The sequence below is a fragment of the Echiichthys vipera genome (genome assembly GCF_963691815.1).
Source record: "Echiichthys vipera genome assembly, chromosome: 9".
Lineage (NCBI taxonomy): Eukaryota > Metazoa > Chordata > Actinopteri > Perciformes > Trachinidae > Echiichthys > Echiichthys vipera.
In genome coordinates this window covers 19565530-19587094 of record NC_139834.1, presented here as the reverse complement: position 1 = coordinate 19587094, position 21565 = coordinate 19565530, and the positions used below count along the sequence as shown (strand labels likewise).

Sequence of the window (21565 nt, the reverse complement as noted above, 5' to 3'; positions counted from 1 at the left end):
AGCTTGAGCGGCTCAGGTTGTGGTTTAAATTAAAAATTGAAATCAAGAAGACTTTACGGTTTATTTTGGAGCTGTTAAAGCATGTAATTTTATTGTGAAGGACTGAAGTATGGTCCCGGATGTTTTGACAACAGTGATGTTAATTTGGGCGACCAGCAGCTCCCAGTGTTTACGCTGAGGAGATCGGGGTGTCTGAATCAAGCCCCCACCACAGCGACTTCCTGGTTGATCCAATACGGAAGTGCCAAAAAACTACAGTTCTCCGAGTGTCCACTAGGAGTAGTTTGCAAATAAGAGCAGTTTTACATAGACCCCCATGTTAGGTAGGCTGTTTTCACAGCATAATTAAACCTATTTAGGACTTGTTTACAACAATTTTCTAGTCTGTATGTTTAGGTCATATCGCCATGATAACACTGAGGGGGTTCATTTTTTTGTACCAGGCTGGTTTTTATTTTATTGGAGGTTAAAGTTTTTGAATAATTAGGGGCGCGGCCTCTTGAGTGACAGCTAGCCACTGGCCCTCACTTCTTCTCAGAGGTATACGTCAGCCAGATGGACGATGGTGACTCCCGGAGGCGAGGACAATTAGATCAAGTTGAGAGAACGGACCCAGACCATAGGCTGTATAAAAAATGGACGTAGCCTCTTCGCCGGGGTCCGTTCTCACAACTTGATCAGTCATATTCACCTCTGGAGGCCGCCATCCTGTCAGAGTTTGACTCCTCTTCATTTCTTCTTACCAAAAAAGGGCATTGACGTGACGTTGGGGGGAGGGAGATACGTCCGTCTGGGTGACGTTTACAGATTTAGCCACATTAGCTCCACCGCCGGGGAGCTAGGCTAATGGAACACGTTTCTAGATAAACAGGAGTGGGAGTCCTGTGTCGTGGAGATCACACCGGCTCCAGTGTAGTGCAGGCAGCGTTTATGATCTATGATTTAACCTGATATTCAACACAGTACCGTGCTCATGGAGTGTAAAACACCGACCCTCACGGACCGAATCCTCCTGGTGCTCCAGATTAGCATCTAGTGTATGTGTCATAAATAGCAGGCTGTACTGAAAGTTGTGGTGCAAGTGTAGCTATTTAATTAGCATAACAAAGGTAACGTTAACACGGTGTGTTCCTAAACCATCTGTTTGTACAGTTGATCGAAGAGCAAACCATCTTGCCACTTATAGTGACACCACCACACGAATAACCGCAGTCCAGGTCGAGATGATGGAGTTAGCATGCTAATCCTGATTCACCCTCCTAAATGTTGTCATGGAGATATGACTTTAACACAAGTCCTAAATAGGTTGAATTATGCTGTGAAAACAGCCTGATTAACATGGGGGTCAATGAGAAACTGCTCTTTTGTGCAAACTGCTCCTACTGGACACTCGGAGAACTGCAGTTTTTGGCACTTCCATATTGGATCAACCAGGAAGTCGCTGTGGTGGGGGCTTGACCTGGACGGGTATGCTGCGTCCATTTTTTATACCGAACAGGTGTAATGTCCGAATAGTGCCGAGAGGAGCACACGACTAATTCACCTCTGTTAGCATCCTTTTGACCACTCTTGTAAACACAAGGATAAATTAGGCCCTTAAAACGATATTTGGTTACAAAGACAAGAAGTTAGACTTTAGTTGTACATCATTAAATTAACTCTAAACGTTACACCATCATTTATATTTGTAGGTTTAACAGAAAGTTTGATAAAATTTAGCCCAAAACGGACCGACTGGTGACACAGGTCTGTAACACCCGAGAAACATAAAACCAACTACGTCGTTCTGCCGCGGTGGATTGTGGGTATTGAGGTTTGAGGGTGTCACGTTGTGGATCCAGCATGGCAGGGAAACAGAAAAGGCATGTGGATATTTTTCTTTAATACGTACTGTGTATCACATGTTTTAACGGCGAGTTTATGTAGATTTATAAGTTAAAGTGTTGTTTATCCAGTCGGCGTGTCTGTGGGTTTTCAAAGACTCGGTTTAGAAAACATTGTGTGCGTTAGTGTCGCCATACTGTTCCGCTAGCTTACTGTTAGTTGCATACTTGGTGCTTCTTGGAAGCAGCGAGCTTAAATAAAACACCAGATACATGTTCCTTACTTTAAAAAAAGACTTCACGAATGTTAACTAGTTTATTGACAAGCAGGCAGCTAAACAACAAAAAGTTAGAATTGGCGCTGGTACTGAAGCCTGTATAGCAAATGTAAATCCCTCCACACCATGCCCAACTAATTTCACATGTTGACTTGCTGTCTGTTATCTTTTGTAGGAAATTAGAAGACCTCAGTGTGGATGAGTTCCTGCTGTCAGGTTTTGACTCTGCGGGTGAAGGTGAATCTGAAGAAGAGACTCAAACACACAGTGGACCCAATAAAAACAACAACAAGAAGAAATCTGCAGCCTTAAAGACGTGAGTCCCTTCTTATGGGATCATAAGCATGCTGTATAATTGTTGTGATGGTATTAACAATATGACATCCTGTTAAGGACAGACGAGAAACTCTTTTGTTGTGTTTTCCCCTCTATAGAGATGATGGGAAGGCAGGTAAGGCATCTGAGCACAAGGAGCAGCTGTCCAGGTTAAAGAACAAAGATCCAGAGTTCTACAAGTTCCTGCAAGCAAATGACCAAACGCTCCTGAACTTTGACGACACAGACAGCTCTGAGGATGAGGATGAGAAAAAGTATCACAGATTGCCATCTGCTCTGGAGGTAGGCTGTCTGCTGCTGTGTGAGTTCATGACGAGTTATCTGGTGACAAAGCTCTTCATGAAGTGGTGTTTTGCATTTAGGAGGCCGACTCTGGTGACGACGACGACGATGATGACAAGGATCAGAAATCTTCAAAGAAATCCAAGAAGGCAGTGGAGATTATCAAAGTCACAGATAAAATGATCGGAGAATGGAAAGCTGCCATGAAGAAGGAACCCACACCTCGTGTCTTTAGAGAAGTCACCCAGGCATTTAAGGCCGCTGTGGCTACGACGAAGGGTGAAGGAGGAGCTCAGTGTCGATACAAAGTGGCTGACAGTTCAGGTACCATGATTGATGTGTGTATTCAAAATGCAACATTTCAATGGAAGAATGACAGCATTATTACTTCAATCATACATTATACATATACCAAATATAGCTGCTTTAAATGAAACCTATTTTTTCAAAGTAACTTATTGACCAAAAGTAAATCTTAGCGTAGCCGTAGATTTCTGCACTTAGCAGACATCAAAGATGGTGCGACAGACACATTTCGATCATTACCAAAAAGTACTGAGGTTAAACACCCAGCCCTAGGTTCAGTAATATGTGTCTCCCACATTGAGCATAAACTGAAATGTAGTTTAAGTTGCTGTTAGAATGTGGGTCATAGCTGTGAGTTTTCTAAAATGTTTTTTCTGTAAGTATTATTGATGTCAGAATGCTTTTTAAAACTGGCATTGTGATGGTGGTTCCTAATAACAATAAAGTACACAATATTTTATGTATTTGTTTATTGTAACATTCACAAGAAAAAACGTACCTTTTAAAAGGTGCACTGAAATATTTGATGAATCTGACTGAATCTGATGATGCAATACAATTCAGAATTTTACACTCAACAGATATGCATAAATATCTCTTTTCCTGTTCTGTCTGCAGTGTTCAACGCCTTGGTCCTGTTCTGTATCAGAGACATTTATCCTACCCTGCAGAGGATGCTCAACCTGAAGCCAGATAAAGACCAGAGAAAGTATGAAGTTGATGTCACATTTATGAAATTACCTTCTGTTGATAGTATTGGGCCTAGTCCCTATTTACAAAAAATCCTATATACATACACACGTGTTTTTGTAAACAAGGCTTTCCCTCCTTCTTCAACACAGGCACTGTTTTAAAATGATGATGATGTCCTGCCTGAATAAAAGCTAATACCAGAGTCTACCAGACATCTATCACACTGTAGCACATTTGGAATCAATTCACCTGTGTTCTCCTATATAGTGGAAGGGTAGCTGTACATTTGAAACACCTCACCTCCTGTTACAAGACAAAAACTCTGTTTTCCCTCTCTTCATTGAACACTGAAAATGCGTTTTTCCAAAAGATCTGTTTTCAGTGACTTAAATGGTGTTTGGGTGTGGAAGAAAAGCTATAACTCATAGAAAAAATTTACATTTACACAAATTCCTGACGACCAGGCTTTAATGTAGCTGTGGAAAGATGGTTCTCTCATCACTCGTTTCCCTCTGTTTTGTTCTCAGGCTAGTGCTCCCATCGTCGAGTCAGAAGTGGCAGAAGAATCAGATCGACATCAAGATGTATCTCAGTGGAGTAGTTCAGGTTTGTTTCCCTTCAAGAGTCTCTTCTCTGTGACTGTAGATGAAGTATAGCGAGACATGTTTTTTTTTCTTTGACACAGAACATTTAATTTATAATTATTGATGTAAATGTATTTAACAGCTTTACATGCTATGATATTTTTACCCTTGTGTCCTTCTGAATCCTGAAAACATCCCTGTATAAACCTCTGTTTTCCTTTAACATCTCTTTTGTCTCTCTCTCCACCTGTAGCTGTTATCCTGTCTGACAGAGGCTACAGTCATCAGCGCTGTCCTGCGACACGCCAACCAGCTCGTGCCTTATTACCTTTGTCTACCCAAACAGTGTCGTCACCTGGTTAAGGTAAGGCATAAGTTACCACAGGATGGCTTGGTAGGTCATCCTTAATTTAACTCTACAAAACAGTTTTTATCTTATAAGTCATCTCATATCTTTTTGTGCAGCAACTGATGAAGCAGTGGAGCACAGGAGAGGAGACGAGTCGTGTTCTCGCCTTCCTGGCCCTCAATAAAATCTGCAGACACAAGCAGGAGACGTATCTTAACCCCATTATCAAGGTGAGTTAAATGCAGAGTAATACAGCAATTCAAGGGCTGGATGTAAAGTTGACTAGAATTTGCTGAGCAGTGTCTTGAAAGACTGTATGAAAAAGAGTTAAATTTCTTCCTTTAAAAAAAAAAAATGCTTTGAACACCAAGCTTATATAAACAGTTAGTATTTTCATCTGTCCTACTTATGGCGTTTTCTTTTTCTTGCAGCAAATGTACATTTCCTACGTACAAAACTGTAAGTTCACATCTCCCAATGCGCTGCCCATGATCAACTTCATGCAGCGAACTCTAACAGAGATGTACTCCCTGGACACACAGGCCACATACCAGCACGCCTTCATCTACATCCGACAGCTGGCCATCCACCTCAGGAACGCCATGACCATGAAGAAAAAGGTTGGTTTTTGGTTTGTGTGTACAGTATGTGCTCAGGGAGATATAGACATATTTAGACATATTTGAAATGTTCTCCTAGATGACAGGGATGCAGGTGTTGGAAGAATTTTTTTGGAGGAAGCATTATTCTAATATTACCTTTTAGATTCAAATAGATTTAAACCTCTACAGTGACTTGGCCACTGTAGTTAAAAGCAGCGTAAAGCTTCTTTCTTGTTTTTGCTTGATTCTTATTCCTTGTCACATAATTGACTGAACACTCAGAGTTCAGTTCTTATTTATGTTCACAGCCTTTTAAGCACCTGTATTACAACACTGACACTCCTTGTGTGTGTGTGTGTCCTTTAGGAAACATACCAGTCGGTGTATAACTGGCAGTATATCCACTGTCTGTACCTCTGGTGTCGGGTCCTCAGCACCTTGCACCCCAGTGATGTACTCCAGCCTCTCATCTATCCACTCTGCCAAGTCATAATTGGCACAGTGAAGTGAGTATATTTATATGCCATTTATTATTTAATGTTGTTTAAAACTTTCATGTACATGTTAGACAGTATGCAAAAATAATGTACGATTACTCTGAGTGAATAATCCATTATATAGCGTCTCAAATGAAGTATATGTAAATTATTTCAGAGCCATTATTTTATATAAAGAACTGCAAGGCAACAAACAATAAGGTTCAATATCTATGAATCTGTTCATAGATCATTTGCAAATCTATTTAAATCACTCAGTGCATTTACATGCAGATTATAAACCTGATTGTATTCGGGTTAAGGGCATACTCCCGTTTCTCAAACACCATGTAAACACCGTATACCGGGTAAAATCTTGAGTTTTCATACCTCGATTAACTGACCTAGAGAACTCCTTCAAGTACCCCGATTATTCATGCAGGTAAACAGCCTTCCCCGGGTTTTGCATCTGTGCATGCTATGTTGGTTATAATTCCCGCTCCCCACTCTGTGGCGGTGGCTTTTGACCAAATAGAATAAACCAGGAAGCAACTGCACTGAAACCTCACTACCAAAAGACTCGTTTCGGTCATAATTCTGTCCAAAAGTCGGCCATTTGTAATTTTGACAAAGGTGAACTGGAAAAAAAGCTGTATTCAGTCCAGCTGTATGTTAGAGCAGCGCCATCTACTGTACCGGAGTCGAGTTACTCCGTCATTTTCCCATTCAAACCATGCTCATGTATACGAGGGGAACTTCAATAATCCGATTATTCCCTTAACCGGGGTAAGGCATTTTCGGGTTACCGATGTAACCACTGACTGTGTTCAAAGATATTTGGTTTACTTTAATGTAAGACGAGAAAGCAGCAAATCCTTACATTTGAGAAGCTGGAATAATCATTTTTCCATGAAAAATTAAATCATTGATTATCAAAATAGTTGCAGATAAGTTTTCTGTCTATGTTATTGATTAATCAGCTCTCAGCACCTGCCAAATTAGAAAAACAATATTTTTTCTTCATACTGATTATTCAGGTATTTTTGCCTATTTCCTATTTCGGGTATTATATTTTCAGGTAGTCCTCCGTTCCATTCTTGTAAGCACAATATCAGAGGAACTGGAAGAAAATGCGTTTTGCTCATAACTCAAGACTTCCTACACTAATAGTGTGAATGTGACTCAGTGGGAGAGTGGGTCGTCCTCCATTCGAGAGATTGGCAGTTCCATCCCCACCTCCCCCGGTCTACATGTCGAAGTGTCCTTGGGCAAGACACTGAACCCTGAATTGCTCCCGGTGCTGCGCATGGGTGTGTAAATGTGGTGTGAATGGTTAGATAAGATTAGATGGTCTGTAGATGTCCACTGCCATCAGTGTGAATGTCTGTGTGAATGGGTGAATGTGACAAACACTGTGAAAGCACCTTGAGTAGTCATAAGACTAGAAAGGCGCTATATAAGTACAAGTCCATTTACCATTTACCATTTAATTATGCCAACTCATAACTATCATTGTTGTATTGGCCTTCTTTTAGAACCCATATGTGCAGGTTTTTTCCTCTGATAAACCTTAAACTCATGGATCTGTTCATCAGACCGATCTCTCTGAATCATATTTAATTGGCTCACCTGTACCTGATGTAGCTCACTTCCAACAACAACTGCGATTTTTGTTCTGAACATCCACTTAATATCAACTCCAGCTGCACACGTCAACATGAAGCTCACGCAAATGAACAGAGCAGAACTGAGAACGAAGGATCCCCTGCTGTGACATTACTGTTTGAGTGACAGAATGAGTCATGACTACGGCACAATTATGCACAGAGGACTGCAGTGTGCTGAGAATTCAGACGTTGAGGGTGGAAGTGAATAATGTTGAACACTGGCAGATATGTCAATATTATGATACGCAAACAATCATGACGTAGAGTACATGAAGCTTTTTATATGGTTATTTAAAAACACTATAATCATGATGTTATTTGTCTGTTAGGATTGATTTCAAATGTATTGTCCACTTGTGAAATACCTTTCCTCCATTACACATCACTTTGCCACTACTGTTTGATAACTTAATTGCTTAGAATGTGAGTGTTTGTACGCATACAGAACATTGAAAATAATATTGGACAAAGCTATTTGTAGTTATTGATTTGATTCAGAAAGAACAAAGGCAGTGTCACCACCTAAAAGTCGTTTTTAAAAATATATCTATCTGTGTATATATCTGTTACTTCCTTGGCATGTGGCAGAGAAACTTAAGCTGCGTCCTTACATGAAGTAAATATGTAGCGTAACATTGTATCACTTATTTGTGTGAAGCCGCCTCATCACTGTTCATTTTGCCAACAGCAGGTGGAGACATTGACCACTGTTCTCTCTGACTCTCTCTGAACAGACTGGTGCCCACATCTAGATATTACCCTCTGAGGATGCACTGTTGCAGAGCCCTCACCCTGCTTTCCAGCAGCACCAACACATTTGTACCGGTGCTGCCTTTCCTCTTGGAGGTAAGACTTCACGCCCGTCAGCCACAGTGCATACATGTGGATCTGACAGGATCAGTGCATCTTGTGTCACGTGTCCAGCAGTTTAAACTGTTTCCCTCACCAGTAGACTGACCTGAAAGACCCCAAAAAGTTTAAAATTATGCAGCATAAACAGTCAGTTGGTTGTCTTTGTCACAAGCGGAAACAATGAAAAGGGAGATGCGATGAAATGTTCCGGCAGTGGTTTGCTGTGGAAAACATTGGTGGCGTATGAAATGCATTCTGGTCTCAACGGCCACAACTGAAGGAGCTCAGGAGGAAACACATCGAAGGATAGGGCTGTGTTTGTGTGTGTGTGTGTGAGATAGAGACACCTTTTGTTTTCAGCTCATTCGCAGGTCACCAACTGACAACATTTTCTCTGGGTCAGGTGTTCAGCACGTGATTGTGCGGTCTGTGTGTCTTTTGTGTGCAAATGTGTGCAGGTACATGCCGCGGGGCGGTGTTGTAGTGTGCCGGAGGAGAGCAGTGTGCAAAACGATAAGGGCTTGATTGTGGTTTACACTCTGGTCCTAACACGCTGTGCAGATCACATCCTCTCTGCTTATGGCCCACTCTCCACCTTTTTTTCCCCCGTACACACACTCGGAGCCCCCTCCCCTAACGCCCCAACAGCATACTGTGTTTATTTGTGACGCACGATATTTCCTGTGTTTTTTTTCTCCTTTACTGTTAGCCTTGTTAAAGAACTGTTAAAGGAGGGGCTGAGGTACGCTGCTACTTTTTTAATTAGAGCACCACAAGCAGCCCCTTCCTCCTCTGTGTCTGTGCCTGTGTGTGTTCTTGCATCTTCGAGGGGGGTGTATGATTTGGAGCTTTGTGCGTGTGTGTGTGTGCGTGCGTGTGTGTGTGTGTGTGTGTGTGTGCGCGTGCGTGTGCGCCAGGGTTGGCCCATGCCTTCCCACTTCCCTCTTGCTCCCCCACAGACCGCCACCACATCCTATGTTTGTACAGACAGCACCGGCCAGCAGCGTAGCTCTGCCTCGCACACTGAGCACAGCAACGACCACACACACACACACACACGCACAGAGATACGGGTAGTCAGAAATAGCTTGATACACAAATACGAGACAGAAATTCACTTGCGCGTTGTGGGCAGATGTGAAAGCTAAAGCTTGTAGACAAATAGCCCACTCGTTGGCTAGAATGTACTTTCACGAACTAAGATAGGAATGTGTCCTCCCAGTAACACTGCACTATGTGAACTGAACTGTGTAGAACAATGATTGTCATAATTAAAGGACACATAAACATATAGCTTACGTAATATTACTATATACTGTTCCTGTGGTCATTCACTGGGGTTCCTCATGTTGAACTTTGAGTAGATTGTAGATTTATTTAATGTATATAAAAGCTAACTTCAGACGCTGAGTAGGAGCAATATCAAAGTTATAATAAAAGTGGTTAATTAGTTACTGATTGGTTTTGACCTTTTGTAGGCCATTAGCTGTAAGATGAATGGATAGCTGGAAAGCTAGCATTAGATAAATAGAAAGAAAGATAAGATAGATTCCTTCAGTGTGCGTTGTGTCTTAATTGGATACAAGTCGATGATAAAAGTCATCTAAAAACAACTTCCCTTTTTAAAATACAAACCAAAGGAATGATGCATATTAATGACCAGTAAACAAAGGTTATGAGGTCTCATGTTGCCTCTGAGTTCTGGGTCCATGTACTATTCTATTCTCAGAAAAATTACTGTATACCTACCTGTACTAATAAAATTGAGCATTTTGTAGCTGTTGAGTCCGAGTTCAACATTGCAGCCTTATGCCTTTCCTTTATAGATCCTCCAGCAGGTGGACTTCAACAAGAAACCAGGACGAATGAGCAAAAAACCCATGAACTTTGCAGTCATCCTGAAGCTCAGCAAGGTCAACTTAATGGAGAAAGCCTATAAGGTAAGTATTATGGTGATCCACCACTTGTGAGGGCAGATTTGTTCTTGAGTTGGGGAGGAGTGTTTGGTGTAACACGGCCCGTTGTGGTGCGTGCTCCTGTTTCTGTCGGTGCGTCTGTTCTTTCTCACGCTGAGAAGGAGCAGCAGCTGATCAGATGAGTGGTTCTAGTCTCAGTTAATGTTATTCTCACATCGCTCCCTTACCCCGCGTGTTAACCTGCGTGTGTACATAAGGGGATTGAGGGCAGCACTGAAAGCCCCTTGTCAGGGCTCTAAAACTAGCCCGCTGTCACCACGCTTCGTTCTGCAGCCAAGAGGATTGTAGCGCGGCCCTCTGGGATTATCCCCTGCACTCCGCTCGCTAGGGCTGTTTTCACTGCCGTCACCTGGGCAGCTGCCACCAAACCCTGCCTCACACACTCACAGCAGACCTGACTAAATGAGCACTGATCCGTTTAAAGCTGAACGCTTAGGAGTCCACATGGGCTGCAAACTTTGTATTCACAATGAGTGGCAACTATGTGTCTGGCACTATACATGTGTTTGCTTACTCTAACCAAGCAGTTTAGTAAATTACATATAAATCAATTTATTAAAGCACAATATGTGTTATGCTGCTGCCATGTTGAAGATGTGTGTGAATCATCCACATTTCACCCAAAAGAAACATTTAATACCCTTTTTTAAAAATTGAGTTCCTTCAAAGTCTTCACTTCATATATTATGTAAGTAAGCGACTTGACTGTTGGTCAGAGGGAAACATCCGCAAGCCACTAATTCTTATTGTCTTGTCATGTAATTTTCTAGTGCACAATCTGCAAATTAATCTGTGAATGCCTTCTGTTTATAAGCCAGAGGTGACCGAATTCAGGTGATGGATTGCATGACAGCTAGGCTAAATTTAGCCTGATAATCGGGCTGAGTTGCCATTTCATTTCACTTCACTCATTCAGTCTTACATCATGTTAGCTAACTTCTGCGTGAGGGAGTTTTTATTGTTTTGCCCTAACCAATCCATATCGAGCTATCTAACGTTTTACTAAGCCATTTTCATTATACATAGACCCTGTGGTAGCAATAGCTTAGACGCTGCATTTTTTTTTGTCATTGATAAAAGAAATGTTATTTTTTACTTTTGTATACGGACTTACAACAACTTGTACAGCTGTGTCAAACTCATTCACGCTTCTCCATTTGCAGTCGCTAGTTTTCATTAATGTAGCTAGATAAGCTGTTTTTAAGATGTTTTTGTAGGAAAATGCATTCCAACGTGAAGTTTTACAACTGTGCGAAGGATGAACATTGATGGTCAGTCTTGCTGTTCTGTTGCATTTTAGGACGGGTTGATTGACCAGCTGTATGACCTGATTCTGGAGTACTTCCACACTCAGGCCAGCACCATCGGCTTCCCAGAGCTCGCTCTGCCCACCACCATTCAGGTAACACAACCTTGAAATTGATCTGGTCAATTTTGGTATTCAGATATTTGTTGTTGTTTTTACACAATCACAATCCTTAAAAATATGTGTTTTAATTAAACTGAAAAACACGTGTTGAAGCACAGGGTTTCCAGTTCAGCTCATTGTGAGAGTCCTCGCTGTCATTTACAGTCACTTTTCTTTTTGTCACGCTGGAGCTGTATGGAGGAGCTGCTGGAGAGCATTCGCTTACTTGTTGCTCTGTTTCATCAGTGTTAAAGATGTACATGCAGGCTGAAATTAACCAAAATTACCACTAGCTGCTAATTTATTAATTCCACTGAAACGCTGTGCTGTTCATCTCAGCCAGGAATGGAGACACGTCTGTAAGAGTCGCGCTATAACCATGCAGTCTGATGTGCGTGTGATTTTACTGTAGCAGACTCGTGGTGCTTTCAGGCCATTTAATGAAGATTGCGTCTACGGCCGCAGGTGATGCCATTGGACACAGAGCTGGCTGGCCGGCTCCTTCCCGGCTCGTGCTGCTGTTCCCCTCAGGGGAAACAACCACAAACTTTCCTCTGCTGTGCCTGAATGCATCATATAAGCGGACTGGATGGTTTTTTTTTTACCATGGGTTCCTCCTTTCTCACACCCCCCCTCCATTTTCTTGCAGCTGAAAGCGTTCCTGAAGGAATGCAAAGTGGCCAATTACTGCAAGCCAGTCCGCCAGCTGCTGGAAAAGGTACAGGAGAACAGCAGCCACATCACAGGACGGAGACAGAAGGCCGCCTTCGGAGTGGCCGATGCCACTGCTGTGGTGAGTGTGTGAGAGTGTGAGAGAGAGAGAGGGAGGGAGGGAAGGGAAAGAATGTCTTGTCCTGATTTAACAGGCTGCCTTTCCAGAGTCCTCATTTTACCTCTTCCATCTGTTTGTGTTTTTTGTCAGTTTGGCTCTTCTGTTTCATAATATTGAGGTTTAGGTGTGTTTTTTAACATTAAAATGTCTTTTTAATTTTTTAATTAGTTGTAAATGCGGACAGGTGCACTTCCATCAATACCTGATGATGATGATGATGATGTGAAGAAGATTATGTAATAAAAAAAACATGTTATAATGTAATACAATGAATAAAATAGGTTTCACATGTAGAAGTTTTTAACTCATGTATAAATTGATATCTCATCTCATCTTCAACCGCTTAAACGGGGTCGGGTCGCAAGGGCAGCAGGTCTAGCAGGTCTAGCAGGGGACCCCAAACTTCCCTTTCCTGGGCCACATTAACCAGCTCTAACTGGGGGATCCCGAGGCACTCCCAGCCCATCTAGTGTAAATTGATTGCTGACCTAAAAAATTCACACAATCACATCATTTCAATTAAGTCAGTTAAGTCAATTAAACAAGGACAAACGCAGCAGTCATTTATAGAAGACAGAAATCAAGCGTTCTTATCAAAGGTCGCAGTCTTTTCTTAACTGACTTGTAAAACCTGTATGGATTTGTCTGTTTTGTGATTATGGAAGTCTATTGTGTATTGTTGGCTCAAGATTTAATTGTATCCAACGGTTCATAATGCAGTAAAATTATAAGATCAGTTAAAAATAAATTACAGCCCTGTTGAGTAATAATTATTGGGTAATGCAACAATATGTTTTATGATTTGCAATTGTCATGTGTGACAATCTGTTTTATTGCTTTTTCTACTTATTGAGAGGAGAGCAACAGTTTTATTACACTGGGACGAGCAATTAATTATCATTTGCAACAAGCTGTTTTATTAGTTCACCTTATTAGCCCTTGTATTGCATGAATTCTACTTACTTCGTGCAGTTCAGGGTTTCCCGCAGAAAATTTGAAAATATAGACTACAGATTCTGTTCTACATTGAACAATTATTTATTAAATATTACATAATAATAAACGATGACAGATAGCCTCCCCCTGGCGGCTTATTGGTAAAATATGTGTTCTCAGTAGTGTAAACAAAAGTCTTCTGTGGTAATCAGTCCGAGTCTAAGGTGTGAACGTGATGGTAACGCAGTCCATACTCAAGCCCAGCACTAGCAAAACAAAGTGCCTTTTTTTGCCCGTGAATATGTCCACTTTGAGTATAGCCAGAGATCAATACTCCAACCACCGCCTCGCTGTTTAGTTCTTCGGCTCTGTTAACCTGGAACACTAGACGCAAGTTACCTGCCATGAGCCAAGTTATTAGGAAGAGAGTTTTGGAGCGTGGAAACTGTAAAGGTAACATGTCGCCGTTATATAGGCATATATTTTGGAGGCATACTAGATTTTACAAACGTGTTTTTTTTTTTTTTTTTTGTTGTTTTTTTTCCTTTTAAATGCGTTCTGCAGAGAAGCGAGACTGGCATTGGTCACAGTTGGGAAAGAAAGGGAAAAAACAGGACACAGGGTTTCAGGCTACCTGGTATGTTTCAGCATGTGTTAACTCAAAAGTTATCTGTCTGAGGAGGCCACATGCTGTTGAAACTGAGCACAGATAAAACCACACACATCAAAAGACCAGACTATGTTGAAATATTGCAGCAGCGTTCCGTTTGACATGCTGTTAATCAAGCCTTTCCTATTGCAGTTTAGTTAAAGAGGGCAGAGAAAAACAGGAAGTTGTATTACTATCTAGGCATTTTATCCGTTTGTTTATAACTTCACCGGGGTATGCGGTATATGGTGGTATTTGTGCAAAAAACAAACAAAAGTGCAAATGCTGAGCAAAACTCGGAGGAGCTGATGGTCCATAGAAGAAGAATTGGATAGAAAGGACATTGAGCTGCTAGCTATGGTGATTTGACTAGCACAAAACAAAATGGCGATTGTTGTTGGTTGTCATGGAGGCTGTAAAGTGTGTAGCAAAAGCGTATTTATACTACAGGTCACAGAACTCTGGGGGGCAAAAAAAACAAAATATTGTTGTTTTTAATAAAGAAGTCAGGGAATAATTTGCCTCTTGCAATCATTCTGTGAGCGACTGTGATCTGATTTTATGCTGCACACGGCACAAGTCTGTAAAAAGTTGGAGGTGCATCCTGTCGCCTGCAGCTCTTCATCTAACAGCTCACTGTAGCTGCTCCTGACTGTTCCATTACTTCCTGCAGTATTTCAAGCGCTGTCAAAACATTTCCCAAATGACCACTGTCTTGTCGATGCATTTTTAAAGAACGATAGCGGTCAGTGTCAGGTTCAATGACAAACGCATTTCCAGTGACTGCTTCATAATAGCAGACAACTCGTGTTGTTGTAATGTGAAGCTGCAGCAGTAGGAAATGTTTGGTTTGCATTAGCAGTTAAACTTGACTAAATCCGTCTCTGCTATATCAAGTATTGATTCATTTATTTTATTTACAGTTGAGGCCTCAAAACTGATAGTAAATGTAAATCCCAGTTCAAACCAAAGATTTGCGACAAGACAAGTTGAAACTTGCAACTACCGCAACCTTCTGAAACCTGCCAGTTTATCATCTCCATGGCAACAGCTCACTTTCGTTCTAACTTTAGCGTTTTCTGACTTTTTTTTGAGCTGGATATAATTTGTAGCATCATGAAATATATATGAGGACAGAGATGGTGAGATACTCGCTACAGCTGCATTTCTAGTAGTGATGAAACGGGGAAAATACCGTTTTATTTCCCTGATTGACTGCTTTGTCTGAGTACAGCGCCCCCTCACCTTATTTTTTCTATAGCTCGCTCAACCCTCTCTCCATCTCTTTTTCTTTCTGTCGCGAGCCTCTGTCCCAAACCGCCATTTAAATCAGCTGACAGTTTGTAGCTGACTCGACCAACTTACTTTGCTTCAAGTTAATTGGCTGTTGAAATAGGTGACGTGCGTCCAGATGAGACGGGCCGGTTCACACCGCTGCAACGCTTACATGCAATGTTCTAAAACTGTTTGTCTCGTTGCAAATCTTTCGTCTGAACTGGGCTTTACATAAATGTATTCACAGTAATGGAATAATACGACAATCAACAAAACTTAGATTGGAAGTTAATTGGGCCGGAAGGTCTGTCCGTTAATCCCTCTTGCAAACAATAAATCGGACCTAATGAGGAGTTATCTGCTGTCACTTTGCCATCTCCTGGTGAGATGTTGTCACTCGCTGTGGTGGGTAAGATGATTGATGGCGTCAGCAATCAACCAGCTCAATTCACTTAACTTGGAATTCTTTAATAATCGGTGTTAGTTCAATTTGTTTGTTTAAATATAACAGTAGTTTGATGAATGAAAACTGTTTTTCCTCTGCCATTGAGATTTGTAGGTGGTGTCTTATATGAATGTTTTAAAGAAGCTTCAAAAAGAGAGCAGTGTGTTTGGGTTGCATGGCAAAGATAACTTCTCCTCTGGGCTCCTGTCGATTATGGAGGCCACGTCCCTGTTTAAAGTCTAAGCCTGGTTAAGAATGACCCTGTGGTCATTGGAAGCTCTTGTGGGCTTTTGAACCAGAGGCGCCTCTGCCTTAATGAGCAGCCATTAGTGTGTTTTCTGTGTTGACTTGCTCTCTCTGTATGCTACCTGTCCACACAAACATGCTTTTATGTGGCTTTGCTGCTGAGAGTCTTGACATGTACTGCTGATTAATATTTAAGAGCATTTAAGGATGAAATTAAAGAGGATGGTCTTTGTGTAATTTAGCTGATGAGAAAATGTATGTGTGTGCATACACACATTGAAGTGTGTGTGTACGTACAACAGACAGCACGGCACCGCGACAGCGCCAGCTCCTGTCGCCACAGCTCTCTGCTCAGCAGAGGCTGTCGCCATGGCATCCACTCCCTGGCATCGCGGCAGCAGTAGGTGTCACCGCAGGCGAAAGAGAGGGGACAGCCTTGTTGCTGTGGAAAAGGCCACGGCCCCCCTCTGGCCACCAGCCCCCCGCTGATATGTCACCTAAACTGAGAGCTAGCCTAATTAATGATGACCTGCCTCCATCCAGGTCACACTCTGATGTATCTTGTCTTTCTCTGCTGCCTGTGTGTGCAAATGTTTTGTTTTGTTTGTCGAGGTTGAATTCAAAAGCAGCTTTTTGACTTCTGTTTTCTTATCCTGTTTTTTTTGTGTGTGTATGTGTGTGCGCAAGTCACCCATCTTAATAGCCAAATGGCAAATTGTGGTAAATGTGTTTTAACGGGCGCGGCAGGCTGCGGCTTGTTCGCTCAATTGGATTTGTTGGTCCGATAATGCAATTGAGCCTAATCGATATCATCCACAAGGACCTTTAGGAGCTGGAGAAGATATGCTGGTCTCCCTTTTCAGGCATACTCAGTATCTTCGGACTCTTCTCACTGTCTCGTCTGTCCAACTCTTTCTCCTGGTCAGTTGATGTAAAGCCGCACGTACTAAGATCATTTTAGAACAAACTGCTGAAAGACCTCTCTTAACAGACTCTGTCAAATGAACAGTAACTCTAAATCCACACCTGTGTATACATTCTTCAACTAATTTTAATCGCCATGTCCTCTGTCAGGCGGCTTGGGAGAAGCAGGTCCAGGAGGAGGGGACTCCCCTCAGTAGGTACTACAGCCAGTGGAAGAAGCTGAGAGAGAAGGAGATCCAGCTGGAGATCTCTGGCAAAGAGAGGGTAACTATCCAACCAAAAAAAAAAAATACACCAACATTTGCTGCATCCCACTCAGTCATCATGAATCACTTCTGGTCGGCTCGTTCCCGGAAGGACTTTTTTTTTTTTTTTTTTTTTTAATATTCTATATGAATGTCACCGCTACCCACATGAGATGCTCTGTTACATAAATCATGCAACAGTCGAGCTATGTAGTGGAACATTTTACTGGCAGAACAATTATTTTATGATCATTCACACAATGAAAGCTGGTTTGTGTGTTTACTCTGCTGTTTTGTGTTCTGTAAAGATGGAGGATCTGGAGCTCCCTGAGATCAAACGTAGGAAGCTTCACGAGAAGAAGGTGGAAGACAAGAAGGAGTTCAAGGATCTGTTTAACTCTGACAGCGAATCAGACGAAGATGATGGAGAACTCAAAATCAAAGGCAAGCTGACTGTCACATATACTCCCAAAAATCTAAATTGCCCTGTTAAGGAGTTTTACTTGTGGAACAGGAGGCTCTGATAGCCCAGCCTCTAGGGGGCTGTGTTTCATTACAGCCTGGTGTTCTGCGGCGCAAAATCAAAGTGAAAGAGGTGATTTCAGTTATCTCTCTGTCACTATATTAAAGATTCGGCTACATGAAGCAGATCACCCGCAGAGTTATTAAACCATGCACAGAGGCAGTTTCTGAGGAGCTGGAAATTAAATTAAAAAAACAAACTCAAGAGAAAATCTCTGCACATCAGAAAGTTTGTGTTTCGCGCGGTAGAGAGGAACCGTCGGCCTGATCTTTCTTTAGCCCCAGTGCCTCATCCTCTCAGGGTCGTCCACAGGTCACAGGCAGCTGCAACCTTGCTTTTACAGCTTTACACTCGGACACGCTCCAAGCAGAATAAAGCCCTCCGCAAGGTCACAGAGGAAAGGAGTAGGCGGCAGGGGGATTTTTTTTTTCTTTCTTTTTTAATGCATCTGGAGTTCATTGTAGGGAGAGTCCCCACATACGGACGGGCAGCTGCCGGCAAGCGGCGGGCCTCCGCCTCTCACTCTTGGTCCACCCCTCCCTCCCTTTTGGTTCGGCTTTCCTCCACCCCCTCCCGCCCCTCGCGCACACACACGAGTTGAAACCCCCCGACAGGAAGTACAGGCTTGGATCCCAGCGGGGGTTCCTAATTCAAACCAGCACAGTGGAACAGCCAGAGGTGGCCGCTCCCACTCCTCTCTCCCTACTTCCCTCTTTCATTCTAGCTCTCTCGTGCTCTCTTTCTGGCTCTGTGGGCTTCAACCAGCTGCCCCCGCATGTCCTCGCAACACGTGCATACACAAAGACACACGCACATCGTGATGATAGCGCACAGACACACACCCCCACCACCTTGTCGTCCAGTCTTGAAAGAGCCAATAGATTTTGGGCAGCTCACCAAAGCTCTTTGTGGTCTCACATACTCCCGGAAGAGGGGAGTTTGAGAGTAGGAGGGGGCTGATGATTTAGATGTGTGCGTCTGTGTGTGTGTGTGAGTCTGTCTTTGTGTGTGTGTGTGTGTGTGTGTGTGTGTGGGGGGGGGGGATAAGTTTTCCAGGTCATTTGGGGGCAACCTCTAAGGTACTACTGAAGTCTGCTCGCACCATGTGAGCAACAGAGTGGGAGAGAGTTAAAGTATGTTTCATCTTAAATTTAGATAGGAAGGGAAGTACCTGATGTTTTAATAGACTGTCCTAGACTCTCTCCTCCATGCCCCCAGCCTCTCATCACACTGCAACTTCAAAGCCTGTGGACCCCAGTTGTCCCTTTACCTCAGCAACACACACACACACACAAATACTGCACCACAACACAAATTCAGACAAACTTCTCTTCGTTGCACACAAACACCTCGTAGCCGTGGAACCTGCCTGCTATCTTTCTTTTCTATATTTAGGCTGTGAGCATAAGATGTCTGAAATTGCCGGTAGTAAACTGTCATGGGTGTTTGTGCAGCAGCAGCGGCGTCTGTAATCGACTCTCAGTTCCAATCTCAGGAGGAAATAGACACTTCCAGCTGCCTCTGATGCCTGGCCCACATATAGGTGTCTACAAAGTCCTCAGACGTCAGCGATGCACCGCAGCTAACTTAGGGATGTCTGAAGAAAGTAACAGGAAACTAAATGTAATGTTTTTCACGGTCTTCCCTCAGGGAAAAAGGTCTGCCGTGACTCTGATGATGACGACGATGATGATGATCTTGATCTGTCTGACATGAGTGATGATCAGGGGATGGAGGGTGGAGACTCAGGTTTGTACAATATCACTGTCCAAAAAGAAGCATACTGGTACCACTAACACATTTTTGGTTTTCAAACATTTTAAAGGGACCATTTGTTGTGTATTTATTCATTAAGTATTCAGAAGAGACTGTATTACCCTAAATCATCCGTGCTTTTATATGCAAAGTCATTACTATGGAGGCTGGAAGGTGCTAGGGGTAAATCCATTTGCAACCATTTCAATAATGGATGAGTCATTAAAGCATTTTTTTAACAAAACATTACTTTAAAAAAAAAAAAAACAACTGATAAATATTCAAATTTCAGCTTCTCCAGTATGAAGATTTGCTGACTATTTTCCGATATTTTATAGACTTGGCTATTAATGGTAACAAAAAAAAACCCATTGACAATAAAACCAATAATGAAATTTAAATCATTTAGCTGCATTCCAAATTTTTGTATTGAGATTTTAATCAATTTTACTCTTGATTAAAAATGGTTATTAATAACCCATGCAAATTAATAATGTATGTACAAGCTAACAGAACAGAAACCATATGCTCGGTCCAGAAGTCTAGATTAAAGTGTAATAAACCAAAGCAGCACTGTAATTTTGCATCCAGTGTACCCTCAAAATAAAAAATGTTAAGGGGGAAAGTCAAGTAGATTGAACAATTTACTTTAACCTCCCATTTTTTAGCATTTAAAATCAAAGTTCATGTCCTAGTTTAGAGAGAGTAGAGGCTGGTATATGAACAAATCATGAACTGCAAAATGCTATTACACAGTTGTAATAATAAATAATAATAGATATACTTCGAAAGAGAAACTATGCAATTCATTTTTTAATGTCTGTTAATGTACAGTGTTCATAAAGATTCCTATCAAATAAATTCTTATGTGCACTAATCAAAATGTTGACCTCCGATACCTGCCGGGTTTCATACATTCCCATGTGGCTGAATGTGACGTTAAAGGGCTTCCTGTCTGTATTCTAGATGAAGAAGGGGATGAAAAAGCCTCCGGGGCTCCTGAGCCTCTGTCCTCCTCTGCTCTGATCAAGTTGGCAGAAGGAGATGAGGATGTGGTGGAGGACCTGGAGCTGTCTGATGATGATGACTGACGTTCATGGACACACACACACACACACACACACACACACACACACACACACACACACACACACACACACACACACACACACACACTCTTGAGCTCACCTGAGAGACTTTTCTGCTCTCCACCTTTTAGAAGTCATCTATATTTAGAATAATATTGGACTCTGCTTTTTTTCTTTGCTTTTGAATGTTGTATTGCTTCACTTGTACATTACAAACATGTTCATGATGTAATTTTATTAAGCATTCAAACTGTATAAAACAGAAAAAAACCTCCAGTTTTCCTTGATTTATTATTAATTATTTTTTTTAAGATGCTAATTAACTGAGGCGTGTACATGCATGTTGATGCACAAGTGCCCCTGAAACGAGTCATCCGTGTCCTCCGTACATGTGCACACCTGTAGGCAGCCTCAGGCTTTTTGAGGACGGGCTATTTGGAGAGAGCTATGAGCCGGGCCGAGCCAGGATGGGCCGGCCAAGAGGAGGGGTACAGAGAGGCGGGTGTTGAGCCCTGAGGCAGCAGTGCTGTGCCAGGCTGGCAGGGTGGCGTCTGATGGTTTGCCAAGACTCTCTGCCCAGGTGGTAGAGCAGCAACACAGGCTGGTCTGTTTCTGTGCCAACTCCTCACCCACCCCCCCAACCAGACCACTGTCTTCTCTGTGTATTCACATGCTCAGGCACGGCTCTCCTACTCCAACTTATCCCCTATTTCTTTCTCGACTTCGCTGCACCTTCGCCAGCATTCACCACTGAATTAAAGGTGATACCGGCCCTTTTTGTTGGAAAGGATTATTGCATGCATTCACTGGTGGTACAATACAGGGCAGAAAAGGTTCTTTGACATGGATTTAAATGCCACAATAGAGATTTGAGAAACATTTGTGTCGTCACTTTTCCTCTGTAGTCGTTTTCAGTGAATACAGAACCTTGTGGTGCAGAGGCCCGGCCTAAAGCGAGGGGAAGTCCCAGTAGAGTGTGTCGAGCGAACTGCTTTAGTGTAAACTCTTTGAAGGA

At 42.3% G+C, this 21565-nt stretch overlaps 1 protein-coding gene across 2 annotated transcripts; it reads left to right on the top strand.

The window, feature by feature from the left end:
- The first annotated feature begins 1819 nt into the window (after positions 1–1819).
- On the top strand, positions 1820–20822 carry noc2l (NOC2-like nucleolar associated transcriptional repressor). Of its 2 annotated transcripts, XM_083919580.1 has the most exons (19): positions 1820–1862; positions 2277–2417; positions 2536–2719; positions 2800–3043; positions 3644–3734; positions 4246–4324; positions 4556–4666; positions 4768–4881; positions 5083–5271; positions 5620–5759; positions 8131–8242; positions 10075–10188; positions 11525–11626; positions 12282–12425; positions 17090–17203; positions 17493–17628; positions 19358–19456; positions 20429–20586; positions 20639–20822. In XM_083919580.1, exons 1-18 carry the CDS (start codon positions 1843–1845, stop codon positions 20551–20553), a joined length of 2259 nt encoding a protein of 752 aa, XP_083775706.1. In that variant the 5' UTR covers positions 1820–1842; the 3' UTR covers positions 20554–20586; positions 20639–20822. The 2 variants fall into 2 exon arrangements, with proteins under 2 accessions (XP_083775706.1, XP_083775705.1); XM_083919579.1 differs by having other exon boundaries at positions 20429–20822.
- Positions 20823–21565: the final 743 nt, after the last annotated feature.